This window comes from Apium graveolens, unplaced genomic scaffold (genome assembly GCF_009905375.1).
Source record: "Apium graveolens cultivar Ventura unplaced genomic scaffold, ASM990537v1 ctg7076, whole genome shotgun sequence".
NCBI lineage: Eukaryota > Viridiplantae > Streptophyta > Magnoliopsida > Apiales > Apiaceae > Apium > Apium graveolens.
The window spans coordinates 1-18,764 of record NW_027420018.1 but is presented as its reverse complement, the minus strand read 5'-3'; the positions used below and the strand labels follow the sequence as shown (position 1 = coordinate 18,764).

At 34.2% G+C, this 18,764-nt stretch overlaps 1 protein-coding gene across 1 annotated transcript; it reads right to left on the bottom strand.

Annotated features, from left to right (window-relative positions):
• Window positions 1-5,900: 5,900 nt before the first annotated feature.
• Window positions 5,901-8,306, bottom strand: LOC141703749 (homeobox-leucine zipper protein HDG2-like). Its single transcript, XM_074507180.1, has 7 exons — window positions 8,040-8,306; window positions 7,840-7,944; window positions 7,513-7,713; window positions 7,219-7,399; window positions 6,844-7,118; window positions 6,381-6,503; window positions 5,901-6,284 (listed from the first exon to the last, which is right to left on the bottom strand). The coding sequence occupies exons 1-7, from the start codon at window positions 8,304-8,306 to the stop codon at window positions 5,901-5,903; spliced, it is 1,536 nt and encodes a 511-aa protein (XP_074363281.1).
• Window positions 8,307-18,764: the final 10,458 nt, after the last annotated feature.

Here is an 18,764-nt window from a genome sequence, read left to right as displayed (position 1 = left end):
ATAAAATCACAATTTTTTTTTTAAAAAAAGTTAGTGTTTTTGCTTATTTTTCTTATTAAAATATGTGATTATAAATATTTTAACATAGGATCTAAGAAACTAAAATATGCATTCACATTTTTTATTCATCAATATCAAAATTTAACCTGAAAAAAAAGAAGCACACTATAGTTAAAAAGAAAGGCGCCTGTACTATCCTTGTATTGAGACATGGCCAGGGAGAAGCAAGCAAAGTAGAAGCTTAAGCAAAGTAGAAGCTTTGCCGAGAAGCAAGACGAGGAGGCGGAACTGTCGTAGAAGCGGTAGTTTCCCCTGACCGACTAAAATAGAACATTCGCGACCTACTTTGATAAAAAAGGCGAAGGGTTTGGCAACAAGCAAACGGCTTTCTATCATAGATGCAAGGATTCCAAACTTTAACTATAACTACTTAAATACAGTTCAAAGGCTGCTGTTTCATAAGGGGGCTGTTAATTACAAGCTATCAGCGCTGTCTTAGATTAAGTGAGTGAAAGCTGACGATACTATTACCGGGTAAGTCTTTTATGGTCCTAGGAAGGCATATTGAAGGTGTGCGGGTAACTGCTTAAGTTCTACAGAAGGAGCCCTCAGTGCTAGAAAGTGGTGGCAACGCTTTCCGTTCCCCAAGATTTAAAAACTGCCTGCTCCCCGAAACTGCTATCTAGATTAGCTGTATTAGCCGTAACCATTGTGCTTCGCCTTCGGCAGCACACCTGCTCGATTAGCAAGCCTCTTTGTTGGACCGCCGAGAACACAGTGGCCTCTGACCAGGACCAGTAACCAATTCGAATTTGGATCTTGACATGTCAGTGGTTTTTAACCGTAGGCATTTTTCCAGGAAGTTGGTGTGCTCAAGGAATGAATCTAATCAATTAAGTGGGAAAGAGCCCTCGTAAGGCCTCATTCATCCCTTACCCGGAAAAGGCCTCTCTCATCCCTTGCAGCTAATTAATGGCAGCCCCTTTCTTGCTCATGTTTACCGTATACGTAACCCTCGCTATTTAATCTCCGGCTATTGATATGCACGGGTGGTTGATAAACACGTATTGGGCAGCTGTCAATGGATTTTGTGATCGAATGTCCAACTTTCTATAGTTTAGGAGTGAATTGGCTAAGCCAGAGTCTTCCTGACTTGCGGGACTGGTTAAAGCAGCATGGTCAATACACACCTAAAGCGCCTACGTTCCGCTTGCAGCCAATACAACCACAACCTAACTTGCACGAGATTCAACAACTGACCTTCTTCGGCACCAAGACCCTTTAGAGAGAGGGGCGAGGCACAAGAGGATGTACTGGGCCAACCATGACCCTTTTCGAGCAGCTCTTTGCCGCCGAATCTCCTCATTGGCCAATGTCAACGTCCTGTAACACTCCAGCAACAGGAACGGGAACAATAGATGCTACACTGACTGCGCGCTTACTCTATAAATAGAGAAATCAAAGGGGATTCATTGCTCTTTCTCCTTTATATTTCCTACAATATTTTTATTTTTTCACTGGTGAATTTTGTCAATTCTGTTTCTTACCGGTTTCGTTGATTGACTTTTTTTTGGCGATGTTATTTAGACTCTTTCTAGAAGACACTGGTCGATAGCTTATTCTCCCTTCGTGTCAATCATCCAACCAAGAGCTATGAACCCTACTTGTTAACACAGTGCATTTGACATTACCCGAAGACCGGTTTTCTCGAAAAAGTAGAAACGATATGACTTCTGATACTCGATCCAGACAGAATGGGAATATACACCTCTGGATGGCCGAAGAACCGAAAGAGATGATGTTGAAGCACCTAAAGGAGAATTTGGTGTCTTTCTGGTCAGTAATGAAAGCAATCGTCCCTCCCGTCGTAAAATAAGAGCACCTGGCTCTAATAAAGAGCGAAAGCTTTAGTTCTGAAAGATCTTCCCCAACAGAATTAGTTTTAACTTTTCATTGGCAAACCAAGAGGCAAATGATAAAATATGGCTCTGTTGGAATCATGAAATTCATGTAGTGCTTGTCGGCGCGTTTGAATAGTGTATCGCAGTCGACATCAGCAAAGCGAGAGAAAAAAAATGAAAAATATAATAAAATACGTGTAATGAGTCTCAGCCCTTGTGATAAATGATATCAAGGGTTTGATAGCTCATATGATGGCTTTCTAAACGCTATATCTCATGAATTTGAAAAATGGATTTTAAAATAAAAAAATTTCAACAAAACACATGATATGATACGAGTCTACATTATACTAAAAGATAGTACAGCTGATGTCATCGTTGCTTATATGTCAAATTCTCATTAAATAGCTGAAATCATCAAATCCTACGTGTGTCTCATCTTCCATTAACATTTTTCCCTAATTAATTATATTTTGAATGTCTATCTTTCATTTATAACCTCCATTTATTCTCTCTTTTCCTCATTTCTCATTTCTCATTTCTCCCTTCTCATTTTTAAAGTCTCCACTAATTCTCTCTTTCACTAATTTAAATATTCATCAATTTATTATATACTTATATAATTAATTAAAAAATCTTATAATTTGTCATACTCTTTTTAGGTGTTTATATTTTTATTTTTATTTTATATCTCAGTATCATAACATGATATAAATATAACACATATTGAAATTAAACTATTTGAAATTATATTTTTATAGAAGAATTAAAATATAACCGGGCATATCCCCGTGATTTAATCTACTTTTATCTATTTCAACCCCATATCTCATACCCAATATTATTAAACCAAACATAGCTTAAGTGGTTTCTAAAACATATTATGCATTATCTTTTAGAGTTGTTTAAATTTTTAATATTAATTTAGTTAAAGAAAAGTATATATTTTTTCAAAAAAGAATTACTAAAAAATGTCTTGAATTAATCTAAGACTTAGTTTCAGTTTACGGAATGATTGATACTAATATTAATTAACATTCTTCTTCAAAATTAAAAATATGGATTGTTTAATTTTAATATTTTTTAATAATAGATTTGCTTTTTTGTTAAATATATTTTAAGAGGTAATTACATTTTTACTCTCCAATTTTCGTTCAAAAATAACAGCATATAACTAATTTGCAAAAATAGTTCACTACACTTAATTAATCTATTAATTTAATTTTAGTTTGTTATGGTCATTTTACCAACTAACGGTTTTTTTAATCCTTAATCATATTTTAACCCCGGCCTATAAAACACATTATTTGAGATAAAATAGTTTCATTCCCCATCTAAGATCAATTATTTAATTGTATTCGATATTGACCAGTATTTAGTTATGCGGCATGGACAAGCAAACATGCAAAAAAGATTTAGAAAAAAGTTATTTTCAGAGCTCCTTTTTTATGTGCAAAAAGACCAAATTATCCTTATATTCATATTTTTCAGGGCTTTTATTGTGAATGCAGGAGGGGCAATTTTGTCATTTCAGTCTTTTTTTGCTTTGAAAGTAAAAATTTTGCTCTGAAAATAATATTTTCCAAAGATCTAGTAGATTGGGTTTAATTCGCTCTTTAAAAAATTCATAGTTTATAAAACAGATAAAGTCGATTTTTTTTAAAAAATCGGGTCAAGTTTCCTCCAGAATAAGAGGCCCATTTTAGGTTTGCATGCCAGCCGGCCAGACCGTATCGGGCTCAACCATACTTTTAATCAAAATATTTATTTATTCATTTGTGGGTTAAATATCAGGTAGGTAGGTGACTAACTGCGTCCAAAAAATTCAAGTAAATCACTCATTGCAATTTTGACTCAAAATGATCATCAATTAACTTAATTTGGTCATTCCGTTAAAGTCGAAAACTAAAACTAGTCAAAATCCAAAAATGTTAACACATGATGGTAGGGGTCATTCTGGACTTCAATATAATTATTAAAACTTGTTTTTTGACTCACAAAATCATGATTAAATCTCGTTTTTAATCTTCTAAGTTTTGAAAATAACACAAGTTCGGACAATCAATGTCAGATATCATCATTATTCTGTGAGCCAAATAGAAAATTTTAGTAATCGTATTGAATTCCAAAACGAGCTCTACCATCCTATGTTACCATTTTTCAATTTTGTATAATTTTAATTTTTGACTGTATCGAAATGTTCAAATTAAGTTAATTAATGACCCGTTTGAGTCAAATTTGCAATGAATGAGATATTTGGACGCAATTAGTCATCCGGTTGATGTTTAACCCATTTATTTATATATCAATATTAGTTCGTGTCCGTGCTTTAAACCGTGGCTTGTTTACAAAAAGAAACAAATAATATCTTGAATTTGAATAATTTAGATACCGAAATAAATAATATTCCTTTATATTACATTTAGACTTCTCAGTTATTAATCTTCATAAATGTTATTTATTGTATTAAATCAAAAACCAATGAATTATAACTTGTCTTGATTCTAATAGTATAATTTAATATGCTTTTTAAAAATTTATTAAAATTTTTGTACATTTCTAGAATTTATATAGAAAGAAAATCATATTTTCAGTCGTTTTAAAAAATCTGGGCTTCTAAGGATCGAATAAAACTTTTATTTAGACTTTTTAAGTCTAGGATTTTATCTGAATTTTTTGAATTTTGGATTGATCCAAATTTAGAATAAAAAAGAGACTCGTTTAAGGCCCGTGTCCGTATCAAACTGAGTGAGACTATGTTTAAATCAGACTTTTCATTTTTTTTCTCCATTGAATCGGGTTTTAAAATTTCTTAAACATCTAGCAAATACTAACAAAAAGATGAAAAGTAAAGAGACATGAATCGAGACATAATACATAAAAATCCAATATTACAATGTATAAATTAATCTAAATTGATAACTTCGCAACCCCTTGCAATATCAGATTCTTATTTTAATATTAATTATCTTTTATCAACTAAATAATAATTTTTTTTAAAAAATATTGATTGAGTATATATTTATATTTATATATACACTATATTTTTATCACTCATATTTGTTATATTGTGTATTGTTTTGAATTTTTTTAGTTAGATAACACCGGAAATAAGTACAAATTCACCATCTTCTAAACTGCTTCGAGTCTCAAACACATTTTCAGTGCAAAGTGGCTCATGAATCACAACCAAAGCAGTTGACTGGGTTACCTTGTTATCTTGCTGTATCAGGTGAGCCTGTTGGTAAATCTCCACATTAGTATACACCAAAGATGTTTTCTCTACTATCATTTTCTCAGTCAAACAGCCCATCAAAACATTAGTAGTAACCATATTTGAGTCTGCTAAACCAGCATCTTCCTTTTGATCATCATTTGTTGCCTCTTTAACAATTTGATCCTCATCCATAACGACATCACAACCCATAAATTTACCCACCACAAATGATATCATTTCTCTGTTTAGAAGATAATTTTCACACTGCTCTTTCTCCATAGCTTCTGTCTCTTGACTTGTTCCCTGATCAGTACCTCTCTCCTTGTCTCCCTTATCACCCTTCTTTTCATTTGTATTTTGCAGTTGGTGTCTTGGCCTTTTTGGTTGCGGAACTTCTCTGTCAGGGTTATCATTGCATCTTGTCAACGAGTGGCCAAAAGCTTTGCATATACTACAAGAATGCGACAACTGGGAATATTCAATACTTACTCAAAGTCTCTCCTCTACACCTTTTTTGATAATAATAGGTACCCATACACATGAAGGTCTAGGTGCAGAATATTCAAGTTCAAATTGGACTCGAGCAAATTTCAAAGATTCAAATTGTGCAGTAATTTCATCAAACTTAATAGGCTTTCCAATGAGCTGAGAAATCATGGTTAAACCATCACGAGACCAGTAGGAAGGTGGCACTTCACCTAGTTTGATCCAGCAAGGCACTTTGTCAATAACTTGTCATGTTTAATGATTACACAAATGATGAAATAGCAACCTCATTTCTATTAGGCCTCATTCATGGAAGCAAGCAGCGCTGCCTGAGATAAGAATTCCTCCACTGCTACTTTAATCCTCTCCGTCGTGAGGTTGATGAGGTCTGCTGCTTGGGAATGCATTTCAGCGGGCGGTACGAATGTCGGAGAATCATCGACCAATAGCTGAAACGAAACGGTCAATAACGATCCTCCGGATCCTTCTGTTCCAGTAGCAGGTCCATCAGGATGCACTGCAAATCCCGATGGAAGAAGGGGTCGATATTGGGAACTTATTCCATTCAGTATCAGATGCATATCCTCAGTTCTTAGGCGGGAAAAGACAATGTATGAAGCCACTGGATCACTGCAACTCTCTTGCAGTAATAGTATGTTCTCTTGGCTTGAGTTCTCAGCCTACAACGAATTTGTGATCGTTATAAATAAGAAAATCATTATTTCCTTTTTACTTCTACTGATAATGAAATGAAAACTTTCTACATATGCACTTACCAGAACCTTGTGTATTGAAACAGAATAGCTAGCTTCATGGCCTTTGGTAATGTGACACACTTGTTCAACAGCAGTTTCACCGGAGAGGACCTCCCATTCCCTACCGGGGTATGGAATCAGCGGCTGTACGTGGAATATTAAGGTCTAATGATTAGTTGTCAGCGTACAACATGGAATAACAGCTAATTTGGAATCTAACTATATAGATGCATGTAAATTTGCTTCAATTTGGCATAACAATGTAAGGAAAGTTGTTGTACTTATATAGACAGTTTAGATAATGAAGTCTAGTTACAATCATAAATTCGTCTGAAGTCTCTATATGTGCACTGATATAATGCCTTGAACCTAATGAAGATAACATAATTTACCTATAGATGATAATTTAAGAAGACCGAATAATGAAAAGTTCTTTCTAATTGCAGTTAAAAGTGGTAATGCATTTAATTTCAGGTAAAGATACCTCGCTTCCTGAGTTGTGATTGCGGAGAAAATCAAACACAGACTTCGGTGGCACTGGAAGCCAAATTGATGAAGCAGCAGATATCAGAGTACCCCTAGGTAGGCTATGATCTCTCATATTCATTCTTGTCATGACCCTAATATTGTCGTCAGTAGAATGTCCCGATAGTTCTTTCCAGTTCCCGGTTAAACCACTAATTCCTGAGTTGAAGTTTAACACCATTTTTGCAGCAAGCTTCAATAGAACTGTCTGAGCTCTTTCATCACTTGACATCACTGTGTGAAAAACATAAATGCATATAGGAGATTCAATTTTATCATGGAGCAGCAGGAATTTTTAAGTGAAATTCCACTAATGCAAGTTTCATTTACGTACCTAGTTGATTGTATTCCCCAAGAGGGGCCTTTAGCGAGATGTCATTTCCCATCTGTCGACACCTTCTTTCTAGGGTAGAGATCCATCGTTTGGCTCCAAATCCTATACTAGAATCTAGCAGAGGTTGATACATAGCTCTGATAGCCCTGCAGTCCGCATCTACATGCTCAACCCATGTAATCTTGAAAAACATTACATGAGTAAACCATAATTAGGTAATCCAAGAAATATCAATCAAGCTCATACAATGAAATACATAATATATATGATCAACATTGTATGCATTTAGTTCACCTGTGAGAATCCATCAGGTAATTCATGAATAAGGCAACCTGATGGCCTTTTCTTGCACCCGGTTACTGGGACTGGGTGTACACCGTCTAATGAAACGTCAACCACTATCCAGTCATTCTCAGAATATCGCTTACAATATCTAGCAAAATAGGTCTCACGGTTTGGGACAAGTGGTGTAGAGAGTTGATATGTAGCAGCCATCTGAATTAGATTTGCATGCAATCATACATGATAGATTAATTATATTTCAAAAACTATTAACATGTACTGAATATAATGTTTAACTAGACTTAAGGGGAAGATTTATAAATAAAAAAATCTAATTACCACTTGTAGGGTTCCATCATAGTCTGTTGCTCCTTCTGGATTCATCAGGACATCAACTGTCCTAGCCTTTGGGACAATTTCATAAAACATCACATACCAGTTACTCTAGTTAACAAAAAAGATGACAAGTTAGAAAGCAAATTCATCAGTTCTAGATTGACAATGCAAAACAAATACAAAAGAATTTAAATAATACTGACCACGTCCATAAAATAACTGACGAGGTTCTTGGGACTCAATTCAATCCTGGCAGTTTCACGAGAAACTTCAGATGTGAAGCCTACTTGTCTGGGGCCAACCAGATTTGGAAACATTCTACTATACGCCACTTTATCAAGAATTCTGCTTCCATCATCAGCACCACAATGCCTCCACAGCGGTTCAGTGACCACAGCCATCACTCTCAGCTCTTCTGTCGCCAACCGTACAAGCTCAACTATTGCTTCCTGAAATTTGTTGGCCGTCATTGCATTGAGTAAGTTATGACTGTCTCCTGAATTAGTGCCACTAGTACTTTCATTTTCAAGATTAGCAGATCAGAGAGGACTTACCATATTGTAACTTGTTGGAGCCTTATCAATCTTTGCCTCGTGCTTTTCAGGCTGTAGCATACATCTCTTTTTTTTTTCAAATTACAAATGTCACGAACAAAAAGAAGAAAGTCAAGCAAAGAAAAAGAACCATATTGAATGTAAACAATATGTAACTAATTAAGAGGGAATCAACGATACTCCTACGCCTTACAAGGTGTTGGTTCCGTAGTTACTCCAACGGTGTATTTTTTTTGATGTTTATTATATACAGGATCTCAAGTTAAATCTTGTTTCGGTTAGTCAATTATGTGAATCTGTTTACTTAACATGGTATAAGAGCGCGGTCTAGGGAGGGTCTTATGTTCGAGTCCTTTCACCCCATTTGTTCTATTTAAATATTTGTTATTGGTATTGGTTTTATTTGTTATTATCGATCGTAGCGAAAAGTATCGTATAATTAATTGGAGTGTTAAAGAGTATAAGATCATATTCGGGTTTTTCTCTACAATCTTAAGGTTTTAGAGCGATTGATTACTTAACAGAGACATTAATAAATTACGAACACAAAAGAGGTTAGTTTTGCTACCTGTTGACGAGAATCCTGCAACTCTGATCTTGCAATTTCCTCTCCTTGATTCGCCTCAATGTGTGCACTGTACGCTCCAACAAAGTAATTTGAGTTAAAAACAAAGAAAAAAACAATAATTTGTTGTGGAAACAAACAAAAAGCTTACGCTTGCTGCTGCTCATCAGTTATCTGCTCGTCGATAATGTCTTCGAGCTTCCTCTTTCCCAGAGCTTTCTCTGCAGCCGCCGCTGACACAACACCTTGATCCCAGTCATCTTGCCCTCCTCCTGAGTTGTTTTGTCCCAGTTCCTCCTGTGCCACAACATTCCTTTAGTTTAGGCGCTATTTAAATCATTTCAAAATATTTTACTGTTGGTATACATCACAGAAACATTTCTACATTCTAGTGACTTCTTATTTTTACAAAAAAATAGTAGTTACATTGAAGAATTCACCTGAACATTAGTCGAAAATCGAAGAGCGCTGCTTCCTTCTCCATCCAGGGATTGTTTAGCCGGTGTCACCATTCTTGCACGTTGTCTGAATTCAGGAATTTTATGTATACGAGATTTATTTGGTCGAGATATCTAGAAAATTTATGTTGATCAGGCGAATGCAAAGGCCAGAAAATGAGAGCTACTCGCTGATGAACTGTATGTTTTTGTCCTGCAGTGTACAAGACATTTATTTGTTGAGAGATTTAAATTTAACCATCTTCGACCCTAATAAATTTTTTAAAAAGACAAGATCCTAATTAATTAGATATAATGAATATCTTGTACTCTCTGTAAGAGATAACCTTTAAATTTACTAAAAAGTTTTGACTTTAAAAGAAGTTATTAATGTAATTATACCATGAATATGTTCCATATCTAATAGAGAACCTTTAGATTTTAAGTACAAACTTTTTAACTTAAAAAATTATTGAATGATTTCTTTTTGAAATGTAACATCTTAAGGGTCATTTGGTTCAACTCATTCTAGTATTATATATGAGTTTGTTCTTTCAAACCCATACTTGTTGCTTGGTTGACTGTTTTTAAAATTTGATATCAATTTCTTAAACATATTTGGAATCGAGATTTGATAACCCATACTTGTTGCTTGGTTGACTGTTTTTAAATTTTGATATCAATTTCTTAAACATATTTGGAATCCAGATTTGATACCTCAAGGTGAGTTTGAGATGTACGAGGTATGAAATTAAATTTCATTATTTTATTTTTATTTATAAAGTTAAATGCAAATGTAAAACACATATCTTAAATATCATGTTGTTTAATCTTAAATAAGTAATGCATATTTTTATTTAATACTAATTAGTAATATTTTACTTGTTTTAAAAATTATAAATTAATGAAAATTTTAAATTTTTAATCACTTTTATTTATTTAATTTTTTAGTTTGTAAGTTGTATATTAACTTAAATTCGACATATGTAATATATAAAAGTTTGATTAAATCAATGAATTAAAAATATTTAAATTAAACAGATTCATTCCGGCCAGCACCGAACAAACACATAATATCATAATATCATGAATGATTGCTGAACCACATACCATTTTAACCCAATTTCTTATTCCAAATTCATAATGTCTTGTGAACCAAACAACCTCTAAGGGATCGTTTGGCCAACTAGGTGGTATCAGGTTGGAATCAAAAATCGGTATAAGCTGGTATGAGTTTGGATCTTGATACCGGATATCACCAATTTGGTTCAAAAATAGGATGAGAATGATACCCTTAAGTGGTGTTTGGTTGATAAGTTATTTGGAATCAAGAATCAAAAGACACTTTATTATATTTTTGTTAATTTATTATTTTAATATTAAAAACTAAAATTATACACGATAACTTAATTTAATCATAAATATTACTAGAGTTTTTTTGAAAAATACCTTAGGCTAAAAATATTTTTACAAAAATTTGCAAAATTACTTTTTTATTTGCAAAAATACTATTTTCCATTTTTTTTGCGAATATACGGTTTTATGCAACTAGATGCAACTTTAGACGAATTTATGCAACCTCATGTAATCTCAAATGCAATATAAAAAACACAATTCAACTAATTGCGTGTCTGCTTGATTTTAATTGATTCCCTATTTTTGCAAAAAGTTTTAAAAGATAATAAAATCACAATTTTTTTTTAAAAAAAGTTAGTGGTTTTGCTTATTTTTCTTATTAAAATATGTGATTATAAATATTTTAACATAGGATCTAAGAAACTAAAATATGCATTCACATTTTTTATTCATCAATATCAAAATTTAACCTGAAAAAAAAGAAGCACACTATAGTTAAAAAGAAAGGCGCCTGTACTATCCTTGTAGTGAGACATGGCCAGGGAGAAGCAAGCAAAGTAGAAGCTTTGCCAGAAGCAAGACTAGGAGGCGGAACTGTCGTAGAAGCGGTAGTTTCCCCAGACCGACTAAAATAGAACATTCGCGACCTACTTTGATAAAAAAGGCGAAGGGTTTGGCAACAAGCAAACGGCTTTCTATCATAGTTGCAAGGATTCCAAACTTTAACTATAACTACTTAAATACAGTTCAAAGGCTGCTGTTTCATAAGGGGGCTGTTAATTACAAGCTATCAGCGCTGTCTTAGATTAAGTGAGTGAAAGCTGACGATATTATTACCGGGTAAGTCTTTTATGGTCCCAGGAAGGCATATTGAAGGTGTGCGGGTAACTGCTTAAGTTCTACAGAAGGAGCCCTCAGTGCTAGAAAGTGGTGGCCATGCTTTCCGTTCCCCAAGATTTAAAAACTGCCTGCTCCCCGAAACTGCTATCTAGATTAGCTGTATTAGCCGTAACCATTGTGCTTCGCCTTCGGCAGCACACCTGCTCGATTAGCAAGCCTCTTTGTTGGACCGCCGAGAACACAGTGGGCTCTGACCAGGACCAGTAACCAATTCGAATTTGGATCTTGACATGTCGGTGGTTTTTAACCGTAGGCATTTTTCCAGGAAGTTGGTGTGCTCAAGGAATGAATCTAATCAATTAAGTGGGAAAGAGCCCTCGTAAGGCCTCATTCATCCCTTACCCGGAAAAGGCCTCTCTCATCCCTTGCAGCTAATTAATGGCAGCCCCTTTCTTGCTCATGTTTACCGTATACGTAACCCTCGCTATTTAATCTCCGGCTATTGATATTGAGCCAAATGGGACAAAAGGTACTCTTATATAGAATCTGCTCTGATTGTTCTCATAACCGGCGCCCCCGCATGCACGGGTGGTTGATAAACACGTATTGGGCAGCTGTCAATGGATTTTGTGATCGAATGTCCAACTTTCTATAGTTCAGGAGTGAATTGGCTAAGCCAGAGTCTTCCTGACTTGCGGGACTGGTTAAAGCAGCATGGTCAATACACACCTAAAGCGCCTACGTTCCGCTTGCAGCCAATACAACCACAACCTAACTTGCACGAGATTCAACTGACCTTCTTCGGCACCAAGACCCTTTAGAGAGAGGGGCGAGGCACAAGAGGATGTACAGGGCCAACCATGACCCTTTTCAAGCAGCTCTTTGCCGCCGAATCTCCTCATTGGCCAATGTCAACGTCCTGTAACACTCCAGCAACAGGAACGGGAACAATAGATGCTACACTGACTGCGCGCTTACTCCATAAATAGAGAAATCAAAGGGGATTCATTGCTCTTTCTCCTTTATATTTCCTACAATATTTTTATTTTTTCACTGGTGAATTTTGTCAATTCTGTTTCTTACCGGTTTCGTTGATTGACTTTTTTTTGGCGATGTTATTTAGACTCTTTCTAGAAGACACTGGTCGATAGCTTATTCTCCCTTCGTGTCAATCATTCAACCAAGAGCTATGAACCCTACTTGTTAACACAGTGCATTTGACATTACCCGAAGACCGGTTTTCTCGAAAAAGTAGAAACGATATGACTTCTGATACTCGATCCAGGCAGAATGGGAATATACACCTCTGGATGGCCGAAGAACCGAAATAGATGATGTTGAAGCACCTAAAGGAGAATTTGGTGTCTTTCTGGTCAGTAATGAAAGCAATCGTCCCTCCCGTCGTAAAATAAGAGCACCTGGCTCTAATAAAGAGCGAAAGCTTTAGTTCTGAAAGATCTTCCCCAACAGAATTAGTTTTAACTTTTCATTGGCAAACCAAGAGGCAAATGATAAAATATAGCTCTGTTGGAATCATGAAATTCATGTAGTGCTTGTCGGCGCGTTTGAATAGTGTATCGCAGTCGACATCAGCAGAGCGAGAGAAAAAAAATGAAAAATATAATAAAATACGTGTAATGAGTCTCAGCCCTTGTGATAAATGATATCAAGGGTTTGATAGCTCATATGATGGCTTTCTAAACCCTATATCTCATGAATTTGAAAAATGGATTTTAAAATAAAAAAATTTCAACAAAACACATGATATGATACGAGTCTACATTATACTAAAAGATAGTACAGCTGATGTCATCGTTGCTTATATGTCAAATTCTCATTAAATAGCTGAAATCATCAAATCCTACGTGTGTCTCATCTTCCATTAATATTTTTCCCTAATTAATTATATTTTGAATGTCTATCTTTCATTTATAACCTCCATTTATTCTCTCTTTTCCTCATTTCTCATTTCTCATTTCTCCCTTCTCATTTTTAAAGTCTCCACTAATTCTCTCTTTCACTAATTTAAATATTCATCAATTTATTATATACTTATATAATTAATTAAAAAATCTTATAATTTGTCATACTCTTTTTAGGTGTTTATATTTTTATTTTTATTTTTTATCTCAGTATCATAACATGATATAAATATAACACATATTGAAATTAAACTATTTCAAATTATATTTTTATAGAAGAATTAAAATATAACCGGGCATATCCCCGTGATTTAATCTACTTTTATCTATTTCAACCCCATATCTCATACCCAATATTATTAAACCAAACATAGCTTAAGTGGTTTCTAAAACATATTATGCATTATCTTTTAGAGTTGTTTAAATTTTTAATATTAATTTAGTTAAAGAAAAGTATATATTTTTTCAAAAAAGAATTACTAAAAAATGTCTTGAATTAATCTAAGACTTACGGAATGATTGATACTAATATTAATTAACATTCTTTTTCAAAATTAAAAATATGGATTGTTTAATTTTAATATTTTTTAATAATAGATTTGCTTTTTTGTTAAATATATTTTAAGAGGTAATTACATTTTTACTCTCCAATTTTCGTTCAAAAATAACAGCATATAACTAATTTGCAAAAATAGTTCACTACACTTAATTAATCTATTAATTTAATTTTAGTTTGTTATGGTCATTTTACCAACTAACGGTTTTTTAATCTTTAATCATATTTTAACCCCGACCTATAAAACACATTATTTGAGATAAAATAGTTTCATTCCCCATCTAAGATCAATTATTTAATTGTATTTGATATTGACCAGTATTTAGTTATGCGGCATGGACAAGCAAACATGCAAAAAAGATTTAGGAAAATGTTATTTTCAGACCTCCTTTTTTATGTGCAAAAAGACCAAATTATCCTTATATTCATATTTTTCAGGGCTTTTATTGTGAATGCAGGAGGGGCAATTTTGTCATTTCAGTCTTTTTTTGCTCTGAATATAAAAATTTTGCTCTGAAAATAATATTTTCCAAAGATTTAGTAAATTGGGTTTAATTCGTTCTTTAAAAAATTCATAGTTTATAAAACAGATAAAGTCGATTTTTTTTAAAAAATCGGGTCAAGTTTCCTTCAGAATAAGAGGCCCATTTTAGGTTTGTATGCCAGCCGGCCAGACTGTATCGGGCTCAACCATACTTTTAATCAAACTAATGCGTCCAAAAAATTCAAGTAAGTTACTCATTGCAATTTTGACTCAAAATGATCATCAATTAACTTAATTTGGTCATTCCGTTAAAGTCGAAAACTAAAACTAGTCAAAATCCAAAAATGTTAACGCATGATAGTAGGGGTCATTCTGGACTTCAATATAATTATTAAAACTTGTTTTTTGACTCACAAAATCATGATTAAATCTCGTTTTTAATCTTCTAAGTTTTGAAAATAACACAAGTTCGGACAATCAATGTCAGATATCATCATTATTCTGTGAGCCAAATAGAAAATTTTAGTAATCGTATTGAATTCCAAAACGAGCTCTACCATCCTATGTTACCATTTTTCAATTTTGTATAATTTTAATTTTTGACTGTATTGAAATGTTCAAATTAAGTTAATTAATGACCCGTTTGAGTCAAATTTGCAATGAATGAGATATTTGGACGCAATTAGTCATCCGGTTGATGTTTAACCCATTTATTTATATATCAATATTAGTTCGTGTCCGTGCTTTAAACCGTGGCTTGTTTACAAAAAGAAACAAATATCTTGAATTAGAATAATTTGAATACCGAAATAAATAATATTCCTTTATATTACATTTAGACTTCTCAGTTATTAATTTTCATAAATGTTATTTATTGTATTAAATCAAAAACCAATGAATTATAACTTGTCTTGATTCTAATAGAATAATTTAATATGCTTTTTAAAAATTTATTAAATTTTTTGTACATTTCTAGAATTTATATAGAAAGAAAATCATATTTTTCAGTCGTTTTAAAAAATCTGGGCTTCTAAGGATCGAATAGAACTTTTATTTAGACTTTTTAAGTCTAGGATTTTATCTGAATTTTTTGAATTTTGGATTGATCCAAATTTAGAATAAAAAAGAGACTCGTTTAAGGCCCGTGTCCGTATCAAACCGAGTGAGACTATGTTTAAATCAGACTTTTCATTTTTTTTTGGATTGAATCGGGTTTTAAAATTTCTTAAACATCTAGCAAATAGTAACCAAAAGATGAAAAGTAAAGAGACATGAACTGAGACATAATACATAAATATCCAATATTACAATGTATAAATTAATCTAAATTGATAATTTCGCAACCCCTTGCAATATCAAATTCTTATTTTAATATTAATTATCTTTTATCAACTAAATAATAATTTTTTTTCAAAAAATATTGATTGAGTATATATTTATATTTATATATACACTATATTTTTATTACTCATATTTGTTATATTGTGTATTGTTTTGAATTTTTTTAGTTAGATAACACCGGAAATAAGTACAAATTCACCATCTTCTAAACTGCTTCGAGTCTCAAACACATTTTCAGTGCAAAGTGGCTCATGAATCACAACCAAAGCAGTTGACTGGGTTACCTTGTTATCTTGCTGTATCAGGTGGGTAAATCTCCACATTAGTATACACCAAAGATGTTTTCTCTACTATCATTTTCTGAGTCAAACAGCCCATCAAAACATTAGTAGTAACCATATTTGAGTCTGCTAAACCAGCATCTTCCTTTTGATCATCATTTGTTGCCTCTTTAACAATTTGATCCTCATCCATAACGACATCACAACCCATAAATTTACCCACCACAAATGATATCATTTCTCTGTTTAGAAGATAATTTTCACACTGCTCTTTCTCCATAGCTTCTGTCTCTTGACTTGTTCCCTGATCAGTACCTCTCTCCTTGTCTCCCTTATCACCCTTCTTTTCATTTGTATTTTGCAGTTGGTGTCTTGGCCTTTTTGGTTGCGGAACTTCTCTGTCAGGGTTATCATTGCATCTTGTCAACGAGTGGCCAAAAGCTTTGCATATACTACAAGAATGCGACAACTGGGAATATTCAATACTTACTCAAAGTCTCTCCTCTACACCTTTTTTGATAATAATAGGTACCCATACACATGAAGGTCTAGGTGCAGAATATTCAAGTTCAAATTGGACTCGAGCAAATTTCAAAGATTCAAAATGTGCAGTAATTTCATCAAACTTAATAGGCTTTCCAATGAGCTGAGAAATCATGGTTAAACCATCACGAGACCAGTAGGAAGGTGGCACTTCACCTAGTTTGATCCAGCAAGGCACTTTGTCAATAACTTGTCATGTTTAATGATTACACAAATGATGAAATAGCAACCTCATTTCTATTAGGCCTCATTCATGGAAGCAAGCAGCGCTGCCTGAGATAAGAATTCCTCCACTGCTACTTTAATCCTCTCCGTCGTGAGGTTGATGAGGTCTGCTGCTTGGGAATGCATTTCAGCGGGCGGTACGAATGTCGGAGAATCATCGACCAATAGCTGAAACGAAACGGTCAATAACGATCCTCCGGATCCTTCTGTTCCAGTAGCAGGTCCATCAGGATGCACTGCAAATCCCGATGGAAGAAGGGGTCGATATTGGGAACTTATTCCATTCAGTATCAGATGCATATCCTCAGTTCTTAGGCGGGAAAAGACAATGTATGAAGCCACTGGATCACTGCAACTCTCTTGCAGTAATAGTATGTTCTCTTGGCTTGAGTTCTCAGCCTACAACGAATTTGTGATCGTTATAAATAAGAAAATCATTATTTCCTTTTTACTTCTACTGATAATGAAATGAAAACTTTCTACATATGCACTTACCAGAACCTTGTGTATTGAAACAGAATAGCTAGCTTCATGGCCTTTGGTAATGTGACACACTTGTTCAACAGCAGTTTCACCGGAGAGGACCTCCCATTCCCTACCGGGGTATGGAATCAGCGGCTGTACGTGGAATATTAAGGTCTAATGATTAGTTGTCAGCGTACAACATGGAATAACAGCTAATTTGGAATCTAACTATATAGATGCATGTAAATTTGCGTTCAATTTGGCATAACAATGTAAGGAAAGTTGTTGTACTTATATAGACAGTTTAGATAATGAAGTCTAGTTACAATCATAAATTCGTCTGAAGTCTCTATATGTGCACTGATATAATGCCTTGAACCTAATGAAGATAACATAATTTACCTATAGATGATAATTTAAGAAGACCGAATAATGAAAAGTTCTTTCTAATTGCAGTTAAAAGTGGTAATGCATTTAATTTCAGGTAAAGATACCTCGCTTCCTGAGTTGTGATTGCGGAGAAAATCAAACACAGACTTCGGTGGCACTGGAAGCCAAATTGATGAAGCAGCAGATATCAGAGTACCCCTAGGTAGGCTATGATCTCTCATATTCATTCTTGTCATGACCCTAATATTGTCGTCAGTAGAATGTCCCGATAGTTCTTTCCAGTTCCCGGTTAAACCACTAATTCCTGAGTTGAAGTTTAACACCATTTTTGCAGCAAGCTTCAATAGAACTGTCTGAGCTCTTTCATCACTTGACATCACTGTGTGAAAAACATAAATGCATATAGGAGATTCAATTTTATCATGGAGCAGCAGGAATTTTTAAGTGAAATTCCACTAATGCAAGTTTCATTTACGTACCTAGTTGATTGTATTCCCCAAGAGGGGCCTTTAGCGAGATGTCATTTCCCATCTGTCGACACCTTCTTTCTAGGGTAGAGATCCATCGTTTGGCTCCAAATTCCTATACTAGAATCTAGCAGAGGTTGATACATAGCTCTGATAGCCCTGCAGTCCGCATCTACATGCTCAACCCATGTAATCTTGAAAAAACATTACATGAGTAAACCATAATTAGGTAATCCAAGAAATATCAATCAAGCTCATACAATGAAATACATATATATATGATCAACTTGATGCATTTAGTTCACCTGTGAGAATCCATCAGGTAATTCATGAATAAGGCAACCTGATGGCCTTTTCTTGCACCCGGTTACTGGGACTGGGTGTACACCGTCTAATGAAACGTCAACCACTATCCAGTCATTCTCAGAATATCGCTTACAATATCTAGCAAAATAGGTCTCACGGTTTGGGACAAGTGGTGTAGAGAGTTGATATGTAGCAA

Excerpts from the sequence above, each read along its gene's own strand:
- LOC141703749 (XM_074507180.1), bottom strand. The coding sequence starts at position 8,306 with ATGACGGCCAACAAATTTCAGGAAGCAATAGTTGAGCTTGTACGGTTG. Across the intron at positions 7,945-8,039 it reads TCAGTTATTTTATGGACGTG|AGTAACTGGTATGTGATGTT; the intron begins GTCAGTATTATT and ends TTTGTTAACTAG. Across the intron at positions 6,504-6,843 it reads ATCACAACTCAGGAAGCGAG|CCGCTGATTCCATACCCCGG; the intron begins GTATCTTTACCT and ends TTCCACGTACAG.